Genomic DNA, 23048 nt, shown 5'->3' with positions numbered 1-23048 from the left:
TAAAGGCATGGGAGGCAGCCGGCAGCCAGTTCCCAGCCTGTAGAGGCACCCAGCTGGGAGGTCTGTCAGGGCAAGGCCTGTGCAAGGGAGGCAAGTTGGGAGTGCTAACTGGATTTTTTATTTTTATAACAAGACACTGTGTTTAAAATTTTTACAAAGGACAAACTCCATGGGTTTCCGTTAGTGTTTTAAGAACTTTTCTTTAAAAAAAAAAAAAAAAAAGCCAACAACAACAAAAAACACTGCCTTTTGGAAAGAGAAATGACAGACACAAAAGAGACTGTAAATAAAATGGGGTGAATTTCTGATAGCATTACCCCAAGGGCAGAGGCAGAACCCAGATTATACCCGGGCCCAATAATGACATAGCCTCCACAGAACCTCATTCACCAAATCTACGCTGCAGACTCTGCAGCCCACCATGGGGACACAGAGCTGGCTGGACAGTTCTCCCCTATGGCCCTCCAACCCCATGCAGCGATAGCCCCTTCCTCCTTCCACTCCATGGTCTTACTCAAATCTGTTTCTTTCTCAGGGGTCCCATTCCTTGGTCGGATCATGTGAGCACTGAGGTTCCCAGAGCCGGAAAGACCTGGGCCTGGGGCTTTCCCTTCAGCAGCCTCTTTGCACTCACAGGTTGGAAAAACACTTGTTCCATTTTTTAAAAAAATCAACAAAAACAAGACCCAGAGAAAAAGACCAAGTTTGGGGGAGAAAGAGCTACTGTGCTCTTTACAGCTCCCAAGTCTGGAGTAGGTTGGTGGTGCAGTTCCAAGAGAGGCGGAGGGCGAGCACCAAGGGGGTATCCAGCTGGTGCTCTCAGGCCCCCAGGAGTGTCTGGTCAGGCTCAAGGAGCTGGCTTCAGCTGCTGTTCCATGGGTCCTCAGCTTCCCAAGGACTCATTTGCGTCCCCATTTGAAGGGTTTGTTCAGGTTTACTTCCTTATTCGTGTTTTTGTACATGCGGGCGCATGTCCACGTCTATGTTTGTGCAGGTGGGTCTGCTGTCGGGTGTGGGTGCGTGCGTATACATATATGTCTGTATGTGTCTCTGTGTGTGTCTGTGTGTGCATGTGTGTTCGTAGATCTGGGAGGGAGGGAGCCAGGAGATAGGCTGTGCTCTGGGCTGGAGCTATACCCGGGTAGTGGAGTGTGAGTGGGGCAGCCCAGTACTGTTGAACCCTGCAGCAAATGTGTTATAGGGGTGCAATGTCTGCAGCCCTACCAGGGAATTGGGAATCATAGTGATGGTGTTCGGGGTCATGAGTGGGATATCATCAGGGGAGCGCCGCAGGGTCAGTGTGTAGTCGGGAAGTGCAGTGAGGCGCAGTGTGTCGTGTGGGGGACCAGCCTCACATTCGTGGTGGGTGGGGCCCAGCTGTAATGCTGCCAGCTCCTCCTCAGGAGCAGCTCCCAATTCAGGGGCCCCAGCTCCCCTCTGAGGGCTAGGCTGCCGCAGGGGCTCCTGACGCCGTTTGTCCTTACGGTAGTAGAGGGCAGCAAAGGCCAGAACATTAAGGAAGAGAAGGGATGCCCCCACAGCAATGGTGACACTTAATTCAGTGGAGTAGTCACGAGGGTTCTCCACCAAGAGTGGCCCTGCATCCTGACCCCCGTTCCAGGACCCTTGGGCATTCTCATTGCTATAGGCAGGGGAAATGGCTGGGCGCTTGGTGCTCCAGGTCTTGCCGTTGGGCCTTCGGGTGATGTGGGAGCTGTGGGTGGTATCCGGAGGCGGCACTTTGGTGGTTGTGGACGTATAGTGGAACATGTCATGCAGGTTGTATAGGTGGGGCACCAGGTGTTTCCAAAAGGCCACCTTAGTGGCCCGGTAATGATCGCGGACCCTCGGTTTCAGCCCGATGTGAAGGTAGAGCTGGTCTCGGGGATTGTATTTGGACCAGGCCACTTCCTCAAAGCGATTGGCCTTGGTGTGAATAAACTTGGTGTCCTGGGGGACCGGCTTGTTGGGATCCCTGCAATACCACATGGAAATCTGGGGTTACCACTCTACCTAGATGAGAAAAGGGCCCAGCATTCTTCCTCTCATCCCCAACTTCCCACTGTTTTCATCTTTTTCATGGTCTCCCTCCCTCCTTTGTCCATACTCTTCTTCCCCAGCCTTGAACTCCTATTGCCCACAGCTTCATGGAACCATCTCATCCTTCCCTATGCCCATCCTGTAAGGCCATGCTGTGACACTTTTTCTTCTCACATGCTACTGAGCATCCATCAATCCTTTCAGTTGCCCAATTTTCCCAAAAGCCCTTTAAGGGCTCTTTCTGAATATACTTTATTTCCACTTCACACGGCCTCTGACAATTTAACCTGGAATCCCATAGTTCAGCCAATGACTCTCACCCCTGCTCAGTCCTAATGTCAACTGAGTTCTGAGACTCAGTCAAATTTTTGAGGGAAAGAAATGGCATGAAAGACTCCAAAGGAAGAAGTAGGGAGGGCGGTGAAAGGCTTAGCAAGCAAGATTTGGGGAATACCTTAGGAAGGGAAATGATGGCAGAGGTTTAGATAGAGGAGCAGAGGGGACGGCATGCTGGGGTCCCAAAGAAGAACCCCCACTTTCTCCTTACCCAGTCTTGGCAAAGTTGGTCCAGTAGGTCATGACGACAGCACTGAGCATAACATCATTCTTGGAGAAGTTGCAGGGGAAGAGGTCAGTGGGGCCCACCATAGGGACACCAAATACATAGGGTACTTCGTCCCCATGAGCTGCATCTGACCAAGCAGGCTTCATGAGGCTCTGGCAGTGATGGTAGAAGGCGTAGAAGTAGGTAGGTGAGCCATAGCGGGCGTGCAGATCAGCTGTTACTACTGAGGGCTCCACCCACTGGTGGTCCGTGAAGAGTGCCACCAGGGTTTTACGGCGGGTCTCAGGGTTGTCGCGGTCTGCCCAGTCTGTGTACATAAACTTGATGGTCTCCCGCAGGGTGTCCTTACCCTCAGGATATCCATACAGATTGTCCACAAAGTTGGAGACTGAGTAGTCAAAGTCAGTGCCAGAGACACCATCCTCAGGGTCTACCACCCCTTCCACAAATTTGAGCCCCTCACCCTGGTTGACACCTAGCATAATGTCATAATTGAGGAACTCACCCTGTTCCATGAGAATCTCGGGGTCATCGGGAATGACATCGCCATCAATCACAGGGCCAAAGGCCACATGGTAGCGGGCTGGCTGGATGTCCTGCTCTACCAGCTCCTTGGCACTCTTTTGCCGAAGACAGTCCACCATATCCACGGTGTCTAGTACATTACAGCCCACCTTGTCTGCCAGCAGGCTAGTATACTTCACTGGCTGGTAGTTCACAGCCCAGCTGGACAGAGCAGAACCACTTTGGATGATAGCCCTCTGAAAAAGCCCTATGAAAGACAGGCAGCACCAGGTCAGATCTGTCTTGTCACCCACAGCCCAGGCCCCCCTTGCCTGTCTGAGGGACAAATGAAATACCTCCTCATTCCTTTGTTACTGGGGACGCCCTATGGGTTGAATGGGCTGGGAAGGAGGAGCAATGCTTTGGGCTGAGATGATTGGTGAGGACCAGAGGAGGGGTCCAGTGGGTCCCTTCCCTGACTGGTCCCCCACCTGCTTCTTGCTTCCTTGTCCTGGGGCAATGGTTGGTAACTTGGGGGTTAAGGACTGCCAGGAAGGATTAACCCCTTGGGTCCCAGACATCAGCTTCCTTATGCTCCCTCTCTTTATCTCTCCTTGTCTTCCCCTCTTGCTTCCTGCCCAGCTGGGCCCAGTTCTGTGCCAGCGCCCCACCAGGGAGCTGGCGCTTCCACCACAAAGGGGTCTTTTTCATGAGAGATGAGAAATGCAGGCAGGAGCGAGCCTCACATTCTGGGAGTTTGGGGAAGGATTCTGAGGGCAAAGGTCTTGGGGTTTGAAAGTCTCCAGGGAATGTGCCCTGTCCATAGTCTCCACAGACCCTTTCCTTTTCTTGAAGCTACTGATGTCTTGGATCCAGAATTTCCCCTAGTTGAAGGGGAGCCCATCCTCCAAACACAAAAAGTGAATGATTCTTCCTTAGGGAAGAAAAAAGGGTATCATTCTCTCCCTGGCCCCAACATTGCCAAAGGATAAGCTGGGTCTCAGGCATACAATTTCATTCCTCTAAGAGAAAGGCAGTTTGCATGAGCAGGAAGAGGGAGGGAAATACAGATGATGACTTAACAGACGGCCTCACTTTTTGAGAGATTGTTTTCTGGGACTCAATGACAGAAAGGCAGAGAGAACAAATCCTTAAAGCAGCCAAGCCTGCATGGATATGGGCTCCCTATGAGACAGAGCAGAGTGCCAAGAAAAGCCTTCTCCTCCCAGGGACAGTCCCCAGTCAGAGGAGACACTGTTTGTCCCTCTTTGCAGACAGAGGCACCCTCACAGCCAGTCACCTTACCCTCGTTTGTGGAAAAAGGGGCTCCTGCTCCCATTACTATCACCTAGAAACACATTCTAAGGTGGGATGCAGATCCCACCCTAGTCTTTCCCCACCATGGTAGGCCCTAGAGAGATGGAGATGCAATTTCTAGGTCAGAGAAAGTTATTTTTCTCTCTCAGAGAGAGGGGCCTTCCTCAGAGATACTGAAAATCTTCTTGTGAGATTATCACTAACTCATGGGGTTGATTTCAGTGAAAACACCATGTCTTCATCCTGGTTGGTGTGGCTCAGTGGACTGATCATGGGCCTGCAAAGCAAAAGGTTGCTGGTTCGATTCCCAGTCAGGGCACATACCTGGGTTGTGGGCCAGGTCCCCAGTAGGGGGTGCCCAAGAGGCAACCACACCTTGATGTTTGTCTCTTCTTTCTCCCTCCCTTCCCCTCTCTCTAAAAATAAATAAAATCTTTTAAAAATATATATTATTTTTAAAAAGCACCATGTCTTCTCTCACAGATGTCCTCACTTCATAGAAGAGCACCTTTACCTCTCAGACACAAAATATGCTAGAGTCCAGAGGTGACAAGAAGATTTCCTGTGAGCACAAAAAGGGCCTCTTCAGCCCCTCTGGAAGAGTCGAGGGACTCATGTCCAGGAGAGAGGGCTTCCTTGGGGCTAAAAATGAGAGTTTCCCTTAGCAGGGATGCACTGCACTGGAGGAGGTCAGGAGTCTGACAATAGGTGACCATCCCTCAGAAAAAGCTGGTCCTGCAGGTTAGCAGTCCTCACCCATCTCTCTGCTCAAGGATAGTTCTTCAGAGAACTATACTTTCATGGATAGTTCTTCAGAGAGAAAGGTGCAGAAGGAGTGTTTCTTACATCTAAAAACTATCTGCCACCCTAGCACTATACCTTGCAGTCACATGTCCTTCTCCAGTCGAAAGATTTCCTTGCCTTAAAAAGAAACCTTGTCCCTTCAGAGAGAGGCACTGGGTCTCCACTCTCCCAAATAAGACTCCCATGTCAGAAGCAGATGTGAATGGGATCACTTTCTCAAGCTGTAGGTGGGATTCTCTCCCCAACTGGGAGAATTCCTTCTTCCCCTAGAGAAACATCTCCTTTCTGCTTCTCCCCAAATGGATACTGAGCTGAGGGTGGACTGATTCCCCTGCTGTTCCTGGGCATGGAGCAGGGCACTCTCCAGCCTGCAAGGCCTGAGGTGCAGGGTGGGTAGCTGGTGTGCTTTGCTCGTTCATATTTTGCCCCCAGAGCTACTCACCCTCAGAGTGATGTGATAACGTGAGGAGGCTGACACAGGACGCGCCGATGCCCGAGCCAAAGACAGTAATACGGCGTGGATCGCCACCAAAAAAGGCAATATTCTCGCTCACCCAGCGGAGGGCCTGGATTTGGTCAAGGAGCCCATAGTTGCCCTTGGCAGCCTGATCCCCGGTGCTCAGGAAACCTGGATTCAACAAAGGACATGAGGACAGTGAAGATGGAGGAATGGAAGACCTGGGTACAATGGCAGCAGGAGTCAGGGCTGTGAGGACAGTGGGCATGCAGCTTAGTTCTATCCGCCTAGCTATCATAAAGCAGTACTCCCTTCTGCAAGGTCCAGCAAACATCAGTATGGCAAGGATCAGCTCCCTGCCTCCCACCATTCTTTGGTTTGGAAGGAGAGGGTCTCCAGACCATTGGAAGGGGATGTGTCTAGCTGGGAGACTTAACCTGCAGCAACTGCACATGGCCAGGACTCAGTATCCTCTGCCCTGATGCATTATCTGCAACATGACTCAAGCACCTGGCAAGCTAGAGTGCAAAAAAGCAAGGGCCCTGGATTCAAATAGTCCTTGGTTCGAGTCCTGACTCTACTACTTACTAACCATGTAGCTTTGGGCAAATTATCTAAAATCTCTGGGCCATAGCTTCCTCCTCTGTAAAATAGGGATAAAAAATACTCCAATGCATTATTACAAGGATAAAAGGAGTATAAATAAACATCTCCAATATGCTGAGCACATTGTGAATTTATAGCTATTTCTCTTTCCCCTCCCTTCTCTCTCTGAAGAAAGTGAAGATCCCAAAAGGCAATAATTCCTAAGCTCTCCTTGCCCTTCCTGTACAAGTTAGTCCATCTCCACTTCTTTCCAGGGCTTCGGACACCCCCTTCCCCTTGTTCTCAGGGCGGATCTTCATTCCCTTCCTCCAAGGACCTAACGAATCAGAAACTCTGGGATAGGGCCCAGTAATCGGTGTTTGTAACACACTCTCCAGGTGATTCTGATGCCTGTTAAAGTTGGAAAAACCCTGGGTTACACCATCTTTTTCATCTGGTGGAGAAATAGGGAAGTCAGTGCAGTGCGTTACCACAGAAACACGTCTTCCCCGCCCACCCAGTGGGATTTGCTGCCGAGGAGACATGTCACCATGGAGACTACCTTCCCACCCACCTGCTGGGATTTGCTGCTGTGGAGACTTGTTGCCATGGAGACTACGTTCCCACCCACCTGCTGGCTATCCCACAGAGATGTCCTATATTCCCCCCCCCACTCCACCTTGCTTCCATTTTAAGATGGATCCTGCTGCCTCATTTCATCCCTCTTCCCTGATCCCCAGACTCCTTGGAAGGCTCTGTCTCCTCCCACCATACACTTTCGGGAGGATTCTTTCCACGTGGGTAGTCATGGTGCTCTTACACTCTGGAAACCCATACCTGCTTCAGTATTTTTTGACCCCACAGTGAAAAGCTCATTCACAGCACCTGGCACTGCCTTTGTGTGAGGACATTTTGGAGGAGGCTCCCTAAGCTCACAGAGAGCTCTCTGACTGTCCTGAAAGTCCACAGGCAGAAGCTGAATTCAAAAAGTCTCAAATAGGCACAAGACCTCCTCATTGTCTTTCTCAAGTCCTTCCGTTCCTAGCTTCTGCAAGAGAGCTCATTTCACCCTCTTCAAGTGTGTTATTAATTTACCTTTGGTACAATTAAGTATGTAAAGTACTTAGTTATTCCTCTCAGGACCTAGTCACAAGCCCTCTTCAGCCCCAGGTTCCCGATGAAGAAATGAGGAGGAATTAGAGAAAGCCTGAATGAGGATGAATGGAGGAGCCCTTGTTCCTCTAGACAGGGGAACCCACTTCTCCTTAGCCAGGCCAATTCACAAACTGAAGCTGCTCCTGCAGGTCTCAAGAAGTATGCTGAGCAAGATTCAATCCATCTGTCCAAGCCTTGAGATCCTCTGGCAAATATCACTACATGCTTCTCTTAGCCCACCTGTCCCCACCACCCCAACCTTTCTCTGTACCCTCTTTCCCCTTTCTCTCATTTGGGTAGCAGCAGACTTGGCCTTAGCCTTGGCCAAGGAAGTTGTCATTCAGTGAAATGTGTCAAATACATCTGTCCTAATCAGGAGAAGGGCCTGCATTTGGATGAAGTAAAGTGGATTGCTCCAACATGTACCAGTTTCCTGGGTTAGGAACAACAGCCTGAAAGTGCTGGGGTGGGGGTGTGGGTGGAGGCCATGGCTGGTGTGGCTCAGTGGATTGAGTGCCAGCCTGTGAACCAAGGGATCGCCGGTTCGATTCCCAATCAGGGCACATGCCTGAGTTCTGGTCCAGGTTCCCAGTAGGGGGTGCACAAGAGGCAACCATACCTTGATGTTTGTCTCCTCTTTCTCCCTCCCTTCCCCTCTCTCTAAAACTAATAAATACCATCTAAAAAAAAGAGAAAGGGGCTGGGAGGTGCGGGGTTCAACCATCACTCTTGGCTCCCTCCACTGCCAAGAAACTTGGGATAAGAAAGAAACACTAAAGCACGTGGATGATGACTCAACCCTCCCTACTACAAGAGTCCTGCTTGAAGTGCTATATCCAGCAGGCTCAGGAACATGATACAGCAAACATGACCCACCACAAGTCCACAAAAGCTGGCAGTCTGGGACAGCAGTCACCCACTGCTAGCTCCCCTGCAGCTCAGCCATCCATGCAAAGCACATGAGAATGAGGCTGAAATACCAAACTTCGCAAACTGTCAGAATTTGAGCCAGTCTCCTTGGGCCCAAGTCTACACCACAGAACAATACATGGCAAGTTGCTTGTCAACAGAAGACAGGGGAATCTGGCACGTGGTATCAAAAGCAGATATCCGCGTCACACAATGATTGATGTTTACCAGGCTTTTGGTTTGCTTGAAGGGTACCTGAGCAAGGATGTAGGATTAAATTCTGGAACCCCGAGTAAAACTTGGCAAGCCCCTACTTCCCCAGCCCCAGGGACAACCACATCCTATATCCTGCTGGGGTCCCTTGCTTTTGTTGGTCTCAAGCCCAGTGGGGGTATCTCAAATAATAGTGGCTGCTCTGACTTGGACATTGTCCAAATACATGAATTACCCAGGATGTCTAAAGAAGCTCCTCAGAGTGAACAGTCTGTTTGGGCTCAGTGCTCCAGAGAAGTGGATGGGAGGGAGGGTAAATGAATACACATACAGCAGGTCCTCAAATCATGCGGTTTCCTTTAACGTCGTTTTGTTGTAATGTTACAATGCTGATGAGATGCCACAGGAACTTAACTCGTTTGTATCAGGGTGTCCAACCTGCGGCCCGTGGGCAGCATGCGGCTCAGGATGGTTGTGAATGCAGCCCAACACAAAATCATAAATTTACTTAAAACATTATGAGATTTTTTTTGTGTGTGTGATTACGTGTCACAATGTATTTAATGCGTGGCCCAAGACAACTCTTCTTCCAGTGCGGCCCAGAGACGCCAAAAGGTTGGACACCCCTGATAGCCTATGGTCAAATTGGTATCATTCCATGTTGTTTCACTTACAGTCACAGAATCTAGTGACAATGTTAAGTGAGGACTTGCTGTAATCGAGGTCCAAAACTGGCTACCTGTTCTGGGATGGTTTGGGAAACAAAACAACAAAGTCTTAGCTACACTGAGGAAAATTCCCAAGTGCCAGAGACAAACCCATATTCTACACCTGTAGCGAAGAGACAAAACCATCTTGTATGTATCCAGAACCCAATCGGTGGCTTACTGATTACATTTGTGTTCCAGAGCAGACACTGAAGAACACCCAGGAAGTAATAAAGAACTTCTGACCGAATCTGTTTATGACTCCTTCTGAGGTTTGGGGAGTATTATTTTGATCATTAACTGCTTATGCCTAAAGAATAATATCTCTGCGCCCAGATGTGCGCAAATGAGAGGAGGTTGTAAAGTAGGGGGTTTCCAACCTGGGTTTAATGGGTGAGCTTCAGTGGGATCCATGAAATCATTTCTACATGTGTGTGTATGTATGTGTGTGTTTCCAGGGAGAGTCCATAGTTTTCATCAGAATCTCAAAGGGGTCCAAGCCTCTCCAAAAGGTTAAGAACTTCCACTGCAGAAGCTTAAGGGTCAGAGGAGCTGAAGGGTCGTGAAGTAACCGGCAAGTCATAGGGAGTGCTCCCCAGCAACAGGCTTTTGTGCGGCCCACAGCGCCCAACTGACACTTCAGATAGGAGTCTCTCCTGTCTGCCGTCTGCCTCCTTTCCGTGTCACCTTTTCCTCTTTGTTCTCCTTTTCTTGTCTTCCTTACTTTCTCCCCTCTTTCCCCACCTCGTCTCTATTTCCTTCATCCTTAACCAGTGCAATAATCTGGAACCAAAGCACATTCTTTCCAATACACCTTTGAGAATGAAGCCTTGTATTTATAATTTTTAGAAGCGTCTGAGTTGAATGCTTTCTATTAATATCACTAACAAAATTAAGTAGCAAAATTTCTTTTGGCCTTAAGCTACCGGGTAAGTGTACCTGTATATCTGTGTGTGAGGACATTTGCATATGTATCACTCTTGAGGAAATGTGAAGCCCTGGAATGTGGGTTTGCAGCCACCTTCAAGGGACATTTTTACTGTCAGAGACTCAACTCCCCTTTCTCAGCAGGACAGTGCAGCCTAGGAGAGTCCTGCCATGATGTCTGGGGCAATACAGAGAGTCAGAGGAGCAGCAGCATGATGGAACCCAGAGCACATAGCACTGTTGACAGACTGGGGAGGTGCCTTGTGTGCTCCATTCCCAGTCTCCAGATGCCACTGAAGGGGGCACAGGCTCCACTTTTTCCAAGGAATATCACTTCTCCAGTCTGAACCCCCAAACAGGGCCTTGCTATCCCACATAGTATTAAGGGTAAATGAAGAGGAGATTGCACCATGGCTGGTGAGGCTCAGTGGATTGAGCACTGGTCTGTGAACCAAAGCGTTGCTGGTTCAATTCTCCGTCAGGGTACATGCTTGGGTTGCAGGGCCAGATCCTCATTGGGGGACACGCAAGAGGCAACCACACATTGATGTTTCTGTCCCTCTCTTTCTCCCTCCCTTCCCCTCTCTCTAGAAATAAATAAATAAAATCTTTATTTAAAAAAAGAGGAAATTGCCTTTTTGCATACATAACTGCACCCACCATTGAAAGGCTGTATGTACCACGGTCCTCTGAGATTAGAACTGGCAAAGCAATGTACTCAAAAGCAAATTAAAATAAGGTCCTGTCAGCCAGCTAGCCATGCAGGAAGCCATACCTAATTGCTGGTTCAGCATGCAGGGCTACGGACCCAACAAACAGCCCCCACTGCAACTCTGAGGACACAAACCCTCCTGACTCCAGGGATACGGGGCTGCGTGTGCCCTCTGAGGCCTAGGTGACCATCCAAAAGGGAGCAAAGACCTGTGTGCTTAGTCATCCTCTCTGAAGCACTTGTTTACCTCAAGACCTTTGCCACATGTTGGCATTAACAGTCACAAAGGAAGGAGCAGGGTAGAGTGGCAGCCTAAATCACTGAAACAAGCATGTGGATGACAGAGTGCGAGTGGAGAAGGGCATGTGGGTGTGTAGGAGGAGGCATTTCAGAAATAAGTGTATGTGTAAGAGTGTGTTTGTGTAATGCGTGGGTGTGAATGGAGATGTATACATGGACAGAGTAGAAGAAATGTGTACGTGTGTGTATATAGGGTAGATAAGTGTGGGTGTGCAGGAGTGTGGGGGTGAGTGGAGATATGTGTGCATGAATGGCCAGGTGTGGGTATATGAATGTGTATATATTTGTAGGGTAGGCTGGGGAATGTGTACGTATGTATGTATTGCATGTATATATGTAAGGTATGTATATATTGCATGAATATATGTAAGATATGTATGGGATGTGTGTGCATGTGGGTATATGAGTAGGGGGGTCTATGGGTGTGTGTATATGTGAGGGAATATAGATGTAGATGTGGAAGCAGGAATATGAGATGTGTGTGTGTGTACTATTTGTGTATGGGGGGTGGGGAGGTGTGGCTATGCAGGTATGGGTGTACTCGTGTATGTGTAGGAAGGAGGACTATAGGTTTGTGTTTATGTAGGGAAAGTGAGGGATGTATGTGTCTATGTGGGTGTTGGATGGATGCAGATGTGGGGTGAGTAAGGGGAAATAAGTTTGTGTGGAAGAAATATATATGTATATTTAAGGTATATATGTGTAGGGTTTGTGTGTGAATGTACACAGTATAGGTCTTTGTGTGGAGCAGACATATGGGGGTAGAGGAAAGTGATTGTGGTTATGTGCAATGTGTATGGGTGTAGATGTGGGTATAAATATGTGGAGACAGAGATATATGGGAATCTGTGTGTGTGTGTGTGCGTGTGTGTAGAAGGTGAGAGCAATCTGTGTACATGTGGGGTAGGGATATGGAGTGTACAGAGATATATGGGCATGTGGATATGTATTGGGGGGAGACTACAGCATATATAAAATTCTGGGGGAATGTGTGTATATATGAGGGGGTCTATAGATATGGATGTGGGGGTCTACACGAATATGGGTATGTATCTATGCTTGTGGAGAGAGTGAGGAATCACCATATGCACGACGGTGAATGAGGGCGGTGTGCATGTGTGAACACGTGAGGATGTGTGGGTGTGTGGATATGTGATTGACTAGAAGAGATATCTGTGTGTGTGTGTGTGTAGGCTGTTTGGGGCTGTGTGATGTCGGTGGGTAGGGATGAGGACAGGACACTAGGAAATTAATGGGCCCTACAGAAGTCAGCGAAGCAAAAGCCTGGGAGCAGAGACCTGGCCTAAGGCCTAAGAGAAAGTGTGAAGTTTGAATTGAACATCCAGGAAAGGGCCTGGGGCCGTAGGGAAGCTCCCATCACTTGGGTAGGAGTAATGGAACAACAGCATTTTTACTGTGCTCATTAGCACCACCTAGAGAACCAAGGCCACCAGGTCTTAGCTCCCCAGCATCCTTTCCTCCCTCCTAGAGAACCCAGGCTTCCTTCCAGTAGCCTAGCCTAGCAGGGAACCATACCTAGCACCCCAACCCGATAGTTGAGGGTGATGACGATGACGTTGCCATAACTGGCGAGGACGCTGCCGTCAATCATGTTGCCTGTCCCTTCCATGTAAGAGCCTCCATGGATGTAGACCATGACAGGCTTGGCGCCACTGTCCCGGATGTCTGTAAGGAGAAGGGGTGAGACACAGGCTGGGTAGGATGCCCTTCCTCCCCCACCCCCGCCAGCCCTGGGGGGGAGGGGTGCGGGCAGCAAAGCTATCCCAGGTGCCAGGACACCACCGCCATCTCTGAGGGCAGGACTCATGGGGCTGCTTAGCCTGGAGCTCAAGCATCAGCCAGAGGCATTTGGACTTCAGAGATGTTTTCAAGTGCCTCCCAGCAGCCAGGCACGCCGGATACAGCGAGGCCTAGGTAGGCTGTGGAGGCAGGAGCTGGGCAGGAGGAAGAGGAAGGGCTGGCCCCTTGGCTGGATCAAATGAGTCCCTGCCCTGGGCACCCAGGAGTCCTGGGACCTGATATGGCTTTAGAGAGCAGGGGCTGGGGAGCCCTGGAACCCCCAAGACTAGACCAATTCCATGGAAATACGGCCATTGGCAGCAGCTGGCCCCCCAGTGCAGACAGAAACAAGAGGGGTGGGAATAAGGGGTAGCACAGGGAGAGAACAAGGAAGAATGTGGGGGAAGGGCAGTGAATGGCAGAGATGGGGTAGGGGGAACCTTAGTGACATGGTCTCTCAGCCATGTGCTCGTGTACCCCATTCTCCCTGGGGCAACAGGCAGACTTATTTGAAGCCACTGGGGAGGGATGTGGAAGAGGAAAGGGCAGAACTAAGAAGGAGAGACCCCGCCCCCATCCACATTAAGATGAAGATGGAGCTTCCCAGAGGCCATACAGTGAGGGACCTTAAAGTGGCTGCCCCCCAACCCCGGCAGCCCCGGGGGCAGAGACAGGATGGAGTTCAGGAGGAGGCTCGGCCTGATCACCTCTACCTGCAGCCTCTCAACACTTGGCCAGACCAGCGCAGCCCCACCAGCTACCAGTGGGCCCCCTGAGCTGTCTGGCCCCTCCACGGGTGGAGGGGCAGGGCCAGGGCATGGAGGTAGAAGGGAAAGCTCTGTGCCGCCGAGCAAACACACCCTGTTTTCCCAAGGACGAAGGAAGACTGCTTCAGCCATCACTTAAGGATCTCATGCCATCTACTGACTGCACTGTGGTATCCTGGCCTCAGCCTGGTGCCTTCGTCCCCAGTCCTTCTGGCCCTGTCCTGCACCCACCGCAGCCCGTAGCCCGAAGCCCACAGCCCACAGCCCGCAGCCCCAAGGCCATCTCTGTCACTCTGGGAGAAGGCTGGGGAGGTTCTAGCTAGCGCTGTTATCCATCCCCTTTCATTTGTCACTGCCTCAGTCCTCAGTTCAACATCCTGCTGAGCCCCTGTCTCAGCAGCCAGTCTCCCTGGAAAACACAGGTGTCCCCTCAGTGAAACAGGCAAGTCCTCACCCTCCCACAGCCCTGATTTCTCTCCACTCTTCCTGCTGTTCAGTAGGCGCAGGGGCCCATGAACCACAGCAGATGGGGAGGAAGCTGTCTCCAGCAATCCCCGCTTGCTACTGTGGGACTGAGAATGGGTGGGGGAGTGGGCTGAGGACCTCCTCATGGCTCTGCTTATGGTCCCCCGCTCCCTGCCAGCCATGTCCATCACCCTGGATCTCCCAGTGGCCAATCAGGCCAAAGATGGATGAACAGCCCAACGGCCTTGTACAGAAACAGAAACACACCAACGGACGGACAGACAGACAGACGGGGCTTCTCCCCATCGAGAGGGGGAGGGGCTCTGTGCCATGCACCAGCCGCCACGCCCTGCAGCCCCCAAATACCTTCATCTTCATCCCCGTCATTATCCGCTAAGTCCTCGCCCTGTTTCTTAGCGCCGGATCCTGGGGACCAGACACGGGGAGACACAACAGCACAGAACAGAGAACAAAACAGAGAGAGAATTCAAAAACAGCATGACTGCAGTGTGGCCCAGCAAGCCAGCTCTGGGCCTGGGCCCAGGACAGGCAGGAGGGATGGCAAGAACTGAGGGAATGGGTGGGCTGAGGCCCAGACCTTCATCAGGATGATGGTGTTGCAGGCCCCTGCTATGCTGGCCTCCCTGCACCTCCCTGCCCCACCTCCCTGTCCCCGACAGCCTATCTGGACCAACCGACCAGCCGCCTTCCCAGCTAGGGAGGAGGTAGCGGCAGGTGGGCCAGGGCACAGAGCCAGAGAGCCACTCAGGGAAGGGATTTCTCCCATCTGCATCTGCGAGGGGCTGTGCATGTGTACACAGGCAGGCTGAGCTGGAAAGCAGGGGCAGGCACTGAGTGTGAGAGGCAGCATTGCTAGCATGTGTGGATATGGATGCAAGCTATCAGGGCAGAGAAAGGTGCCAGGGATCCGAGCCCTGAGCTCCCTAGGCCCAGTGAGCAGGCTCAAGCTGAGCCTCAGCTGACCCTGATTCTCACAGGAGAAAATGGGAAAAGAAGCTGTCCCTCTGGTCTTCCTTATTGGGGCCCCTGCTCTGATTAATGGTGAATGGGGTTCCTGCCCATAGGAACCAGGCCTAAGAGCAGCAAGCTTTGCTTTGAGATCTAGAGAAAGCCAGAGGAGGGAGGGAAAGAAGGAGGAAGGAACAGAGAAATGGGGGTGGGGTGAGAGAGAGAGAGAAGGAAAGAGACAAAGAGAGAGAGACAGAGATAGGAATAATGGTAATAGTTCCTACTATGTACTGAATATTTATCATGTGCCAGACACTGTGCTTCTGCCATGTGGTTTGATCCTTACACCCCAGTGAGGTGGCTATCTTTATTCTTGTTTTACTGATGGGGAAACTGAGGTTCAGAGAGGGCAAGTGACTTGCTCAAGATCACACAGCTAGAAAGTGCTAGAGGTGAGAGTCAATCCCAGGTCTGCTTGACTCCAAAACCCATGGTCTTTCCACTGCACCATGCCATCTCTTGGGGATGAGGGGAAGGAGAGGGAAAAAATAAATGAGAAAAGAGGTGGAGCATGGAGGGGAAGGGAGGGAAGGGAAGGAGAGAAAAGAAGAGATCAGAAGGGAACAGAGAAACACTTAGGACCTGGGGGTTAGCTGGCACCAAATCTTCTTCTTCCTGTTGTAAGGACATGAGAAGTGCACCTTGAGAATGAATGGCTCTGGAGAAAGGGGACCTACTGCCTGGATGCTGGGCAGTGTGTGCAAACAGAGGTCATTCTGCTGGCACCCAGGGCTTCCCCTCTTCTCTAGGACACCAGATACTCTTAGCCTGGAGGCAGCAAAGAGCCTTCTTTCTCAGCTGGCCTGGGCTCCGGTGACTGAATTCCCTTCCAGCTATTAATCAAAATAGGAACCGCCCTCATAATACAAAATGGCTTTTCAACCAGGGCACAAGCCCAGCCCAAGGGGCAGAGACCTCCAGCTTCCCAAACTTCCAGTGGCGTCTACCATCTTAACACCTGCCATGACTGCCCTCAGAGACCCTGCAGGACCCGGGGCATCACCATCCAAACAGAGGACAGCACCCCCCTCCCACAAGGAAAGGAATCACTCATCCCTAAACATGAATTTCCTCCAACTTGATGGGGGTGGGGGTGAGGATGGGGCAGGTCTTCCCCAGGAAATCCTTTACTTCCCACGGGCCCTGTTTTAGAAGATGCGTCCCACCACCCCCCAGGAGTGTCCCTGGGTTGCTGCACTGTCCCAGCCTCCTCCACACAGATGCCTTTGTTCCTTCAGCTTAGCACTTGTTGAACAACTCCTTGCTGCCGTGCCTGTCACCCAGGCCAGCTCACCCACCATCTTCCATCCTGATACCATACCGCTGCGGGATCCCAGCCCAGCCAGCCGTGCCTTTCCTTAAGCACACAACTCTAACCACCTCTGCGGATGAGTTTCCTCCAAATGGCCAATGGGCCCTGGATAGGGAACTACTTTGCGCAGCTTAATGACCAAATGACCAAATGATCGCCTCCATGGTCTGAAATCCCACATCCCAAGGCGGCCTGTGGGGCCTAGCTAGACTGGATGAGACTAAATACTAAGCTAGGAGCTTCTTCAGAGCAGCAATCAGACCTTCAGTTATTTCTAAATCTTACCTCTCTCTCATTCATACTTCTCCACATCCCAACAACACCTAGCATTTGGCCTTGCCCACATTCAACTAATATGATCAATAAATGTATCTGGATGGTGCTTACAGCTAGCTCTCTAGCCAAAGTGTCAGGACTGGATTGGACTGCCCTAGTCCCTTACTGGGACCCTGGGGAGATCATTCCTTGTAGTAAATGGTTAAAGTTAAGGTCATGTCCTTCCCCCCACCAAGTAAATAACTTACAGGAGTAGGTTCAAGGGGCCCCGCTTTCTGAATTCATTGATAAGCTGATGGTATGTTAAGGACAGACCAGTCTTCTACCACTTTCACTTGCAGAAACAGAGGCTCTTAAAGGAAAACACTTGCCTAAGGTCTTACTGTGAGTTAGCAGAAGAGCTGGGACTCACTCGGTCAGGCTTTGTGGCTGCCAGACCTGCACTTTTGCTGCAGTACCACAATGCTTCTTCATTCGTCCAAAAATAAAAGGGTTTACTGATACCCTACTGTGTGTAGGGTCCTGGGGATAGGGTGGGACACTCTGTCATCATTGGGGCAACAGGCCTCACTCACTGCTTAGTGGTCATCAAAAGCACTCAGTGCGCATGCCCAACATAGAGATCTTGGGCTCTACTGTCTGAGGTTCTCACTCAGCAGGGAGCACCCAGTCCCACTTAGGGGAAACTTGCTCCAGGATTTCAAAAGAAAGCAAACTCCAAGCTTGCCAAAATATTGTAGGGATCAGGCTAATTTTCTACCAGTTCCTTAGGCTGTTACTGTTTCCAGTTTGGCCCAACCCATCCACATTTTACCAGTTTCCAGAGTTGGGGAGGTGGGGATGCCTAGACGGGAGTTGTCTCGCGTGCTACAGTGGAAAGATCGCTGCCCTGAGGGTCAAGAGACCCAGGTTTTGGTCCCAGCTCTGCCACAGACCAGCGATGGGGCCTTGAGCAGCAGCAAGTCACTCCCTTGGGCCTGTTTCCTCATCCATGAAATGGGGATACCGATTCCTGCCTTAGAAGCTTCCAGAGATGTGGGGATGATCTTATGAGGTAAGTATGACAGCACTTTATAGAAAACATAAAGCGCTATTCGAACACGAAGATTTATCATACAGGGGGAACAAATCCCTTCCAGCAAGAAGGTCAATTTCAAATGCACGATCTTGTGCCTCCTTTAGACTCCATAGTTCCCAGAGACCCCCCAGATGCCCTAGCCGGAGGTGGGGTGGGGTTGGGTGGCAGGATTACTACTAAGCCTGTGTCCAAGTTTGGTCTCAGTTTCAGGGCTGAAGAGTTAAGTCTATGCTATCAACCCAGGAAAGAACACGGAGCGATGAGCCCGTGGCTCACCCACCAGGAAAAGGACAGAGCCTCTGGCCCCACCTTGGCTGCCTGGAGCTCTTCTGAGGTGGCCCAGGGGGAGAACCAGCAGCTCTGTCTTTGGCACACACTTAAGGGTGGAAGTGGGGGCTGGGAAGATTGGAAGAAATGGGGTTGCTGCTTCTGCTCTGAACCTGCCTAAGGCCACCAAATCTTCCCTGAAAAAGGCAGCCAGGGCCCTTGAATGAGGTGGAGCTTAAATCTGCTCACTGACCGCCCCCTGAGCCTAGGCTACTCGAAGGAAGGCTGGGTCTTCAGGGGCAAGGGCAGGTGGGCAGGCAGCCCTCCCTCTCTCTCTCTCTCTCCCTCCCCGCCGGCTCGCTACCTACCTCCTTTCCTACAAATTTTCTTGTTGGGCTTTCGGGCGCATTCCTTGGAAATCCGCTTTACTGTAAAATGAATAAAAAACTAAAAAATAACAGGAGGCCTCTGCCCAGGGGCATGCAACCCCCACCCTCAGGCCTGAAGAGCTGCTCTGCAGGTGGCACGTGGCAGAGAGCCTGTCCCACCACCTCCGTATTTCTGTCACTTACCTTAATGTGACCCCCGCGGGAGGAGGCACCAGCTAGTCAAAGAGGAGGCACCTAAGCGGTGCCCACCAGGCTCGTCCCCACACCCCGCCCCACACACGCACCCAGCTCCCTCGGCTACAAACAGCTACCACCTTTCAAGGCAGGTGGAATGGCGACAGGGGGCTTGGCCGAGCCAGCATCCTCCCGCGGGCAGCTGCTGGCAGTGACCCATACTCCCCCGGGGAACCCCCATCCAGCACTCTGGCCCTAGACTCGTCAAAGCTCTCAGGCCTGGCCAGGCCCCTCCTGGTAACAGTGTCACTCACACATGGGAGCTCGGACAATGCTGGGAGAGGGAAGAACAGGGAGGAGGAAGGGGGAGGCCAAGCAGAGTGATGATTAGAAGCATTTTCACAGACAGACAGATGCATGCTGCAGGGCACACAACCACATGCAAGCCAGAAACACAATGGGGCAGGTGGGAGGTGGGGCGGGGACAGTGCCTGGCTGCAGCACTCACCATCCTCCGTGGGCACATAGACATTCAGGTAGAGGCAGTCTTCATTGGGCTCCTGGATATAAGTGGCGACGATATCCAAGTTGGCAGTGAACCAGACGGGAAGCATGACTTCGGGCACAGCTGTGTGGATGTTCTGGGGGCACACTGGGGGAAAGTGTGTGGCGTTCCGGATGCCTGACCAGGATGGGGGTGGTTCAGGGGGCAGGAACCGTTTCTCGCCGATCGGAGGAGCTGCGTAGGGCACCCCAAGGTACTGGTCCACAGGCCCCAGGATCTCACTGGGCAATGGTACCCGGGCACCCCTTAGCTTCCCAAAGTGAGTATTGACTGTGGGCGCCGGGGCCTGAGTACTGGCCCTCAGCACCAAGCTGAGAAACCACAGGGTGAGGCACAGGCTCCGGCCAACTGTGGGCTTGGGGCTCAGGGACAGCGAGGGCAGGCCAAGCCGCAGCCACATGTTCCGGGCAGGGGGACTGGCAAGAAAGGCAGACTCCAGGGTCACAGCATCAGCCCAATAGGCAGCCCCTTCATGGCCACACTGACTTGAACCTCAAAACTGAGCTCTTGAGGGACACCTGCAGGTGCCAGGCCACGTAGAGAGCAGGTCGTCCAAGCACCACAGCTTCAGAAAGGGGACTCCCTCAGGGCCAGACAGGCCTGTGGAAAGAGGGAAGTATTCGTCATCCAGGATGGTCAGGAGGGCTACGGAGTGGGTTGTCGGGGCCCTGCTGGGCTTGGGCTATTTCTCCCACAGTTTGGAGAGGTTTCACAGGTGCATGGGTCTGGGAACCCCTTGACAATCTCCGTTGCCAGTCAGAAGCATTCTATATGTCTGGCCATGGTTGGAAAACCCAAGGGCATTGACAGAGTGACAGCGCTTGCCACTGCAAGTTCTCAGTGCCCAACCTGAAATCCTCAGCCAGTGGAGCTCATGGGGGCGAGCTGGAGCCAGAGTCACATGGGGCAGCAGGGCCGAGGAGAACTGGAACTAGAGTTTAGGTCCCTGGGCATGCTACATGACCACTGAGCTCTCTAGCCACCACCTCCCAGGGCAAAGCCCACGAAGGGACCTCTGAATCAGGAGACAGGATTGGGAACCTCACTCTGGTACTTTATGGCACAAGAAGGGCAAGTGGCAGATAGGCAAAGGGTCCCAGACAGGCAAAAGGTCCGGCAAAGAGACCCCTCATGTTCGGGGCGGGGGGGGGGGGCAGGGGCAGGGGCAGGGGCAAGGGCAGGGCAGCCATTTGCCAGAGACCCTCCTGTACATTTCTCCTCAGCGCTTACTGCTCCCAAATCCTTAAACCTCGGTCACGGTTATTTCTGTCAGCTATCTCTGAGTGGCACAGAGTGCCAGAACTGAGGCATAAACCCTTCTGCCTAGCACCCTAGGCATTGTTGATGCTCAGCCAGTGGAAAATAAACAGCGGAGTGCGGGGAACACACACTTAGAGACTCACAGAAATAAACTCACAAAGTCTCAAAGAGGGAGTGACAGAGACCAACCTGGATAACAGACACTGCAATTTTCACTCAGAGACACACATTCCAAACTCACAGACATCCCCTCCTATAGTGCCACGTTCTGAGACAGAGAGCGTCACTGATCCAGAGACTGACAGAGACATACATTCTGAGACACACAGAGACTTACTAAAATATAATCACACACACCGTTCAAGTAAATATCCAAAGACACATGCAGTGTGAGGGTGACACATAGGTGGAGACGGAGACAGAAATAGAGACACAAGCAAGACTCAGAGACCTTCTGACAGTTACACGGTCAACACATATCCACAGGCACACAAAGACACTTGTGCATGGACACATACACACAATTTTATGTTTGCCTATTTCTCCTGGGTTCCAAGATTGCAGGCCTTCTCCTTTAAGACTTTAAGAACTGCCTGAAGGGGTGGGGGAGGGAGATTGGGAACCGCCCGGCAATCGGCCACCTCGAGAGGGCAATGAGAATGTGTGTCTGTGAGAGAGAGAGATAGACAGACAGACAGAGACAGACAGAGATGGAGAGACAGAGAGAGAGGGCGCGCGCGAGCGCAGAAGGAGGTGAAGGAGGGAGGGCGGGCAAAGCGACTAAAGGGGTGGGATCTCAGAGGAAATGGGGAGCAAAGTATTGGGGGGGTTAGATCCCAGGCACTGCCCATAATGTACCCGGGTGGGAGGAGGAGGGGCAGGGGAAGGAAGGGGTAGGAGTAGGGAGGTGGGGCAGGAGGGAGTGGGTGTGTGTGTGTATGGGGGGGATAGTCCGCAGCTGAGTTCACACAATCCCCCCATTCACCATCTCCATGGCAACTCTGGGGCACAGACCGCTCATTCACACGGCTTCCCCACCAGCACCCCCCCCACCACTAACCCTCTCGGTGCTGCCCCTCCCCACAAATTCTATTAACCCTTTCTGGATGCCTCCCTCTCCAGTACCCCTTCGGTGCCAAATGTCGATCCCCTTTGAGTCAATTCCCTGCAGCCCCTCCCCCGTGAACACCTAGACAAATCGACCCCCAAATGCCCTCTGTACCCTAGGACCCACTGTGAGTCCCCAAAGCCAAGATCTGCATCTTGGTCCAACTTGCAATTTGGGAGAAGACAAGGGGAGGTGGCAATGCCAGGGATTAGAATGGCATCTGAGGGTACTTTTTAGGCTGGAGCAGGATTGGGCGAGGGACATTGTGCAGGAATGCAATGGCATGGGAAACCGCAGTATTGGGGGCTACAAGGGCTCCGGACGGAATTGAGGGATGGAGCTGCATTGAAACAGGGAGGATAGGATAAAGGCCTCTGTTGGGGGGGGGGCTGCAGAGAATGGGGGAGGGAGCCTGGTTGTGAGATGCTCCGATGGAAAAGGAATGGGGCTGCACTGCGGGGGAGGGGGGACTGGCAACGTGCAATACACGAATGGGGTTGGGGGCCCTCAGTAGGGGTATTTTGATGAGCATGCGGGCCGGGCTGTGGAAATAGAGAGACCATGGGCAGGAGGATGACAGGGATGCAGGATTCGGGAAGGTGGAGGAGTGAAGTGGGGAGGATTGGGGTGTCAGGGGTGCTGATGGAGAACATGGTGTTGAGAAGGATGGGGAACACTGCCTAGGGAGTGGAGGAGCCCGAGCTTGGGAAGGGATAGGATTGGAGCAGGGTATGGGCAGCTAAAAAGGATGAGAGACCGGAGCAGGCGGCCTCACCTGTTCCCCCGGCTGTTGCGAGCACCCAAACCGGGCCGCGGACCACCCATATCGCCTCCAGGCCAAGGGCTCTGCACCCGAATCCCCGAGATCTGCTCTTCGGCTGCCTGGCTGCTGTGCCCGCGCACCGAGGGGGCGCGCTGCGCGTGCCTGGACACGGGGGGCGCGGTCCCTGCCATTAACTCCTTTTGTGCCAGAGATGGCTCAAGTCCTGGGGCATGGCCCAATTCCACCCATGCTCAGGCACGCATTGCTCACGCAGTCCCTCTTCTCCCTACACACCCTACTCAGATCACAAACAGGTGATCTTCCAGGGCAGCTATTCCAAACTTTACCTTCAAAGCTTGAGACCTTGAAACAAAGGGAGAAACTGAGGCACTGCCTGCAGGAGTCCTCTAGTTGTACTCTCCAAAGACACATCACCTCACTCAGCATCCCTCATCCTTCCTCAGCACCACACTAGTCAAGTAGCACCAATGGGGGGGGTCACTTTGCCCTTACCCTGTCGTTCTCCCAAAGGTCAGTAAGGTTCCTTTCTGCTGCTCCTGGTGGGACGTGTCAGCCTGTCAGCGAGTACCCCTCTAGATT

General features: G+C 52.1%; 1 protein-coding gene across 2 annotated transcripts; it reads right to left on the bottom strand.

Annotated features, from left to right (window-relative positions):
- Window positions 1–222: 222 nt before the first annotated feature.
- NLGN3 (neuroligin 3) lies at window positions 223–22582 on the bottom strand. 2 transcript variants are annotated; one of them, XM_024555224.4, is made up of 7 exons: window positions 22461–22557; window positions 19261–19917; window positions 14594–14653; window positions 12732–12881; window positions 5673–5858; window positions 2588–3377; window positions 223–1975 (listed from the first exon to the last, which is right to left on the bottom strand). In XM_024555224.4, exons 2-7 carry the CDS (start codon window positions 19715–19717, stop codon window positions 1132–1134), a joined length of 2487 nt encoding a protein of 828 aa, XP_024410992.1. In that variant the 5' UTR covers window positions 19718–19917; window positions 22461–22557; the 3' UTR covers window positions 223–1131. The 2 variants fall into 2 exon arrangements, with proteins under 2 accessions (XP_024410992.1, XP_045047226.1); XM_045191291.3 differs by lacking the exon at window positions 14594–14653 and having other exon boundaries at window positions 22461–22582.
- Between the last annotated feature and the right edge of the window lie 466 nt (window positions 22583–23048).

This window comes from Desmodus rotundus, chromosome X, assembly GCF_022682495.2.
Source record: "Desmodus rotundus isolate HL8 chromosome X, HLdesRot8A.1, whole genome shotgun sequence".
Lineage (NCBI taxonomy): Eukaryota > Metazoa > Chordata > Mammalia > Chiroptera > Phyllostomidae > Desmodus > Desmodus rotundus.
This window is presented reverse-complemented; position numbering and strand designations above follow the sequence as displayed.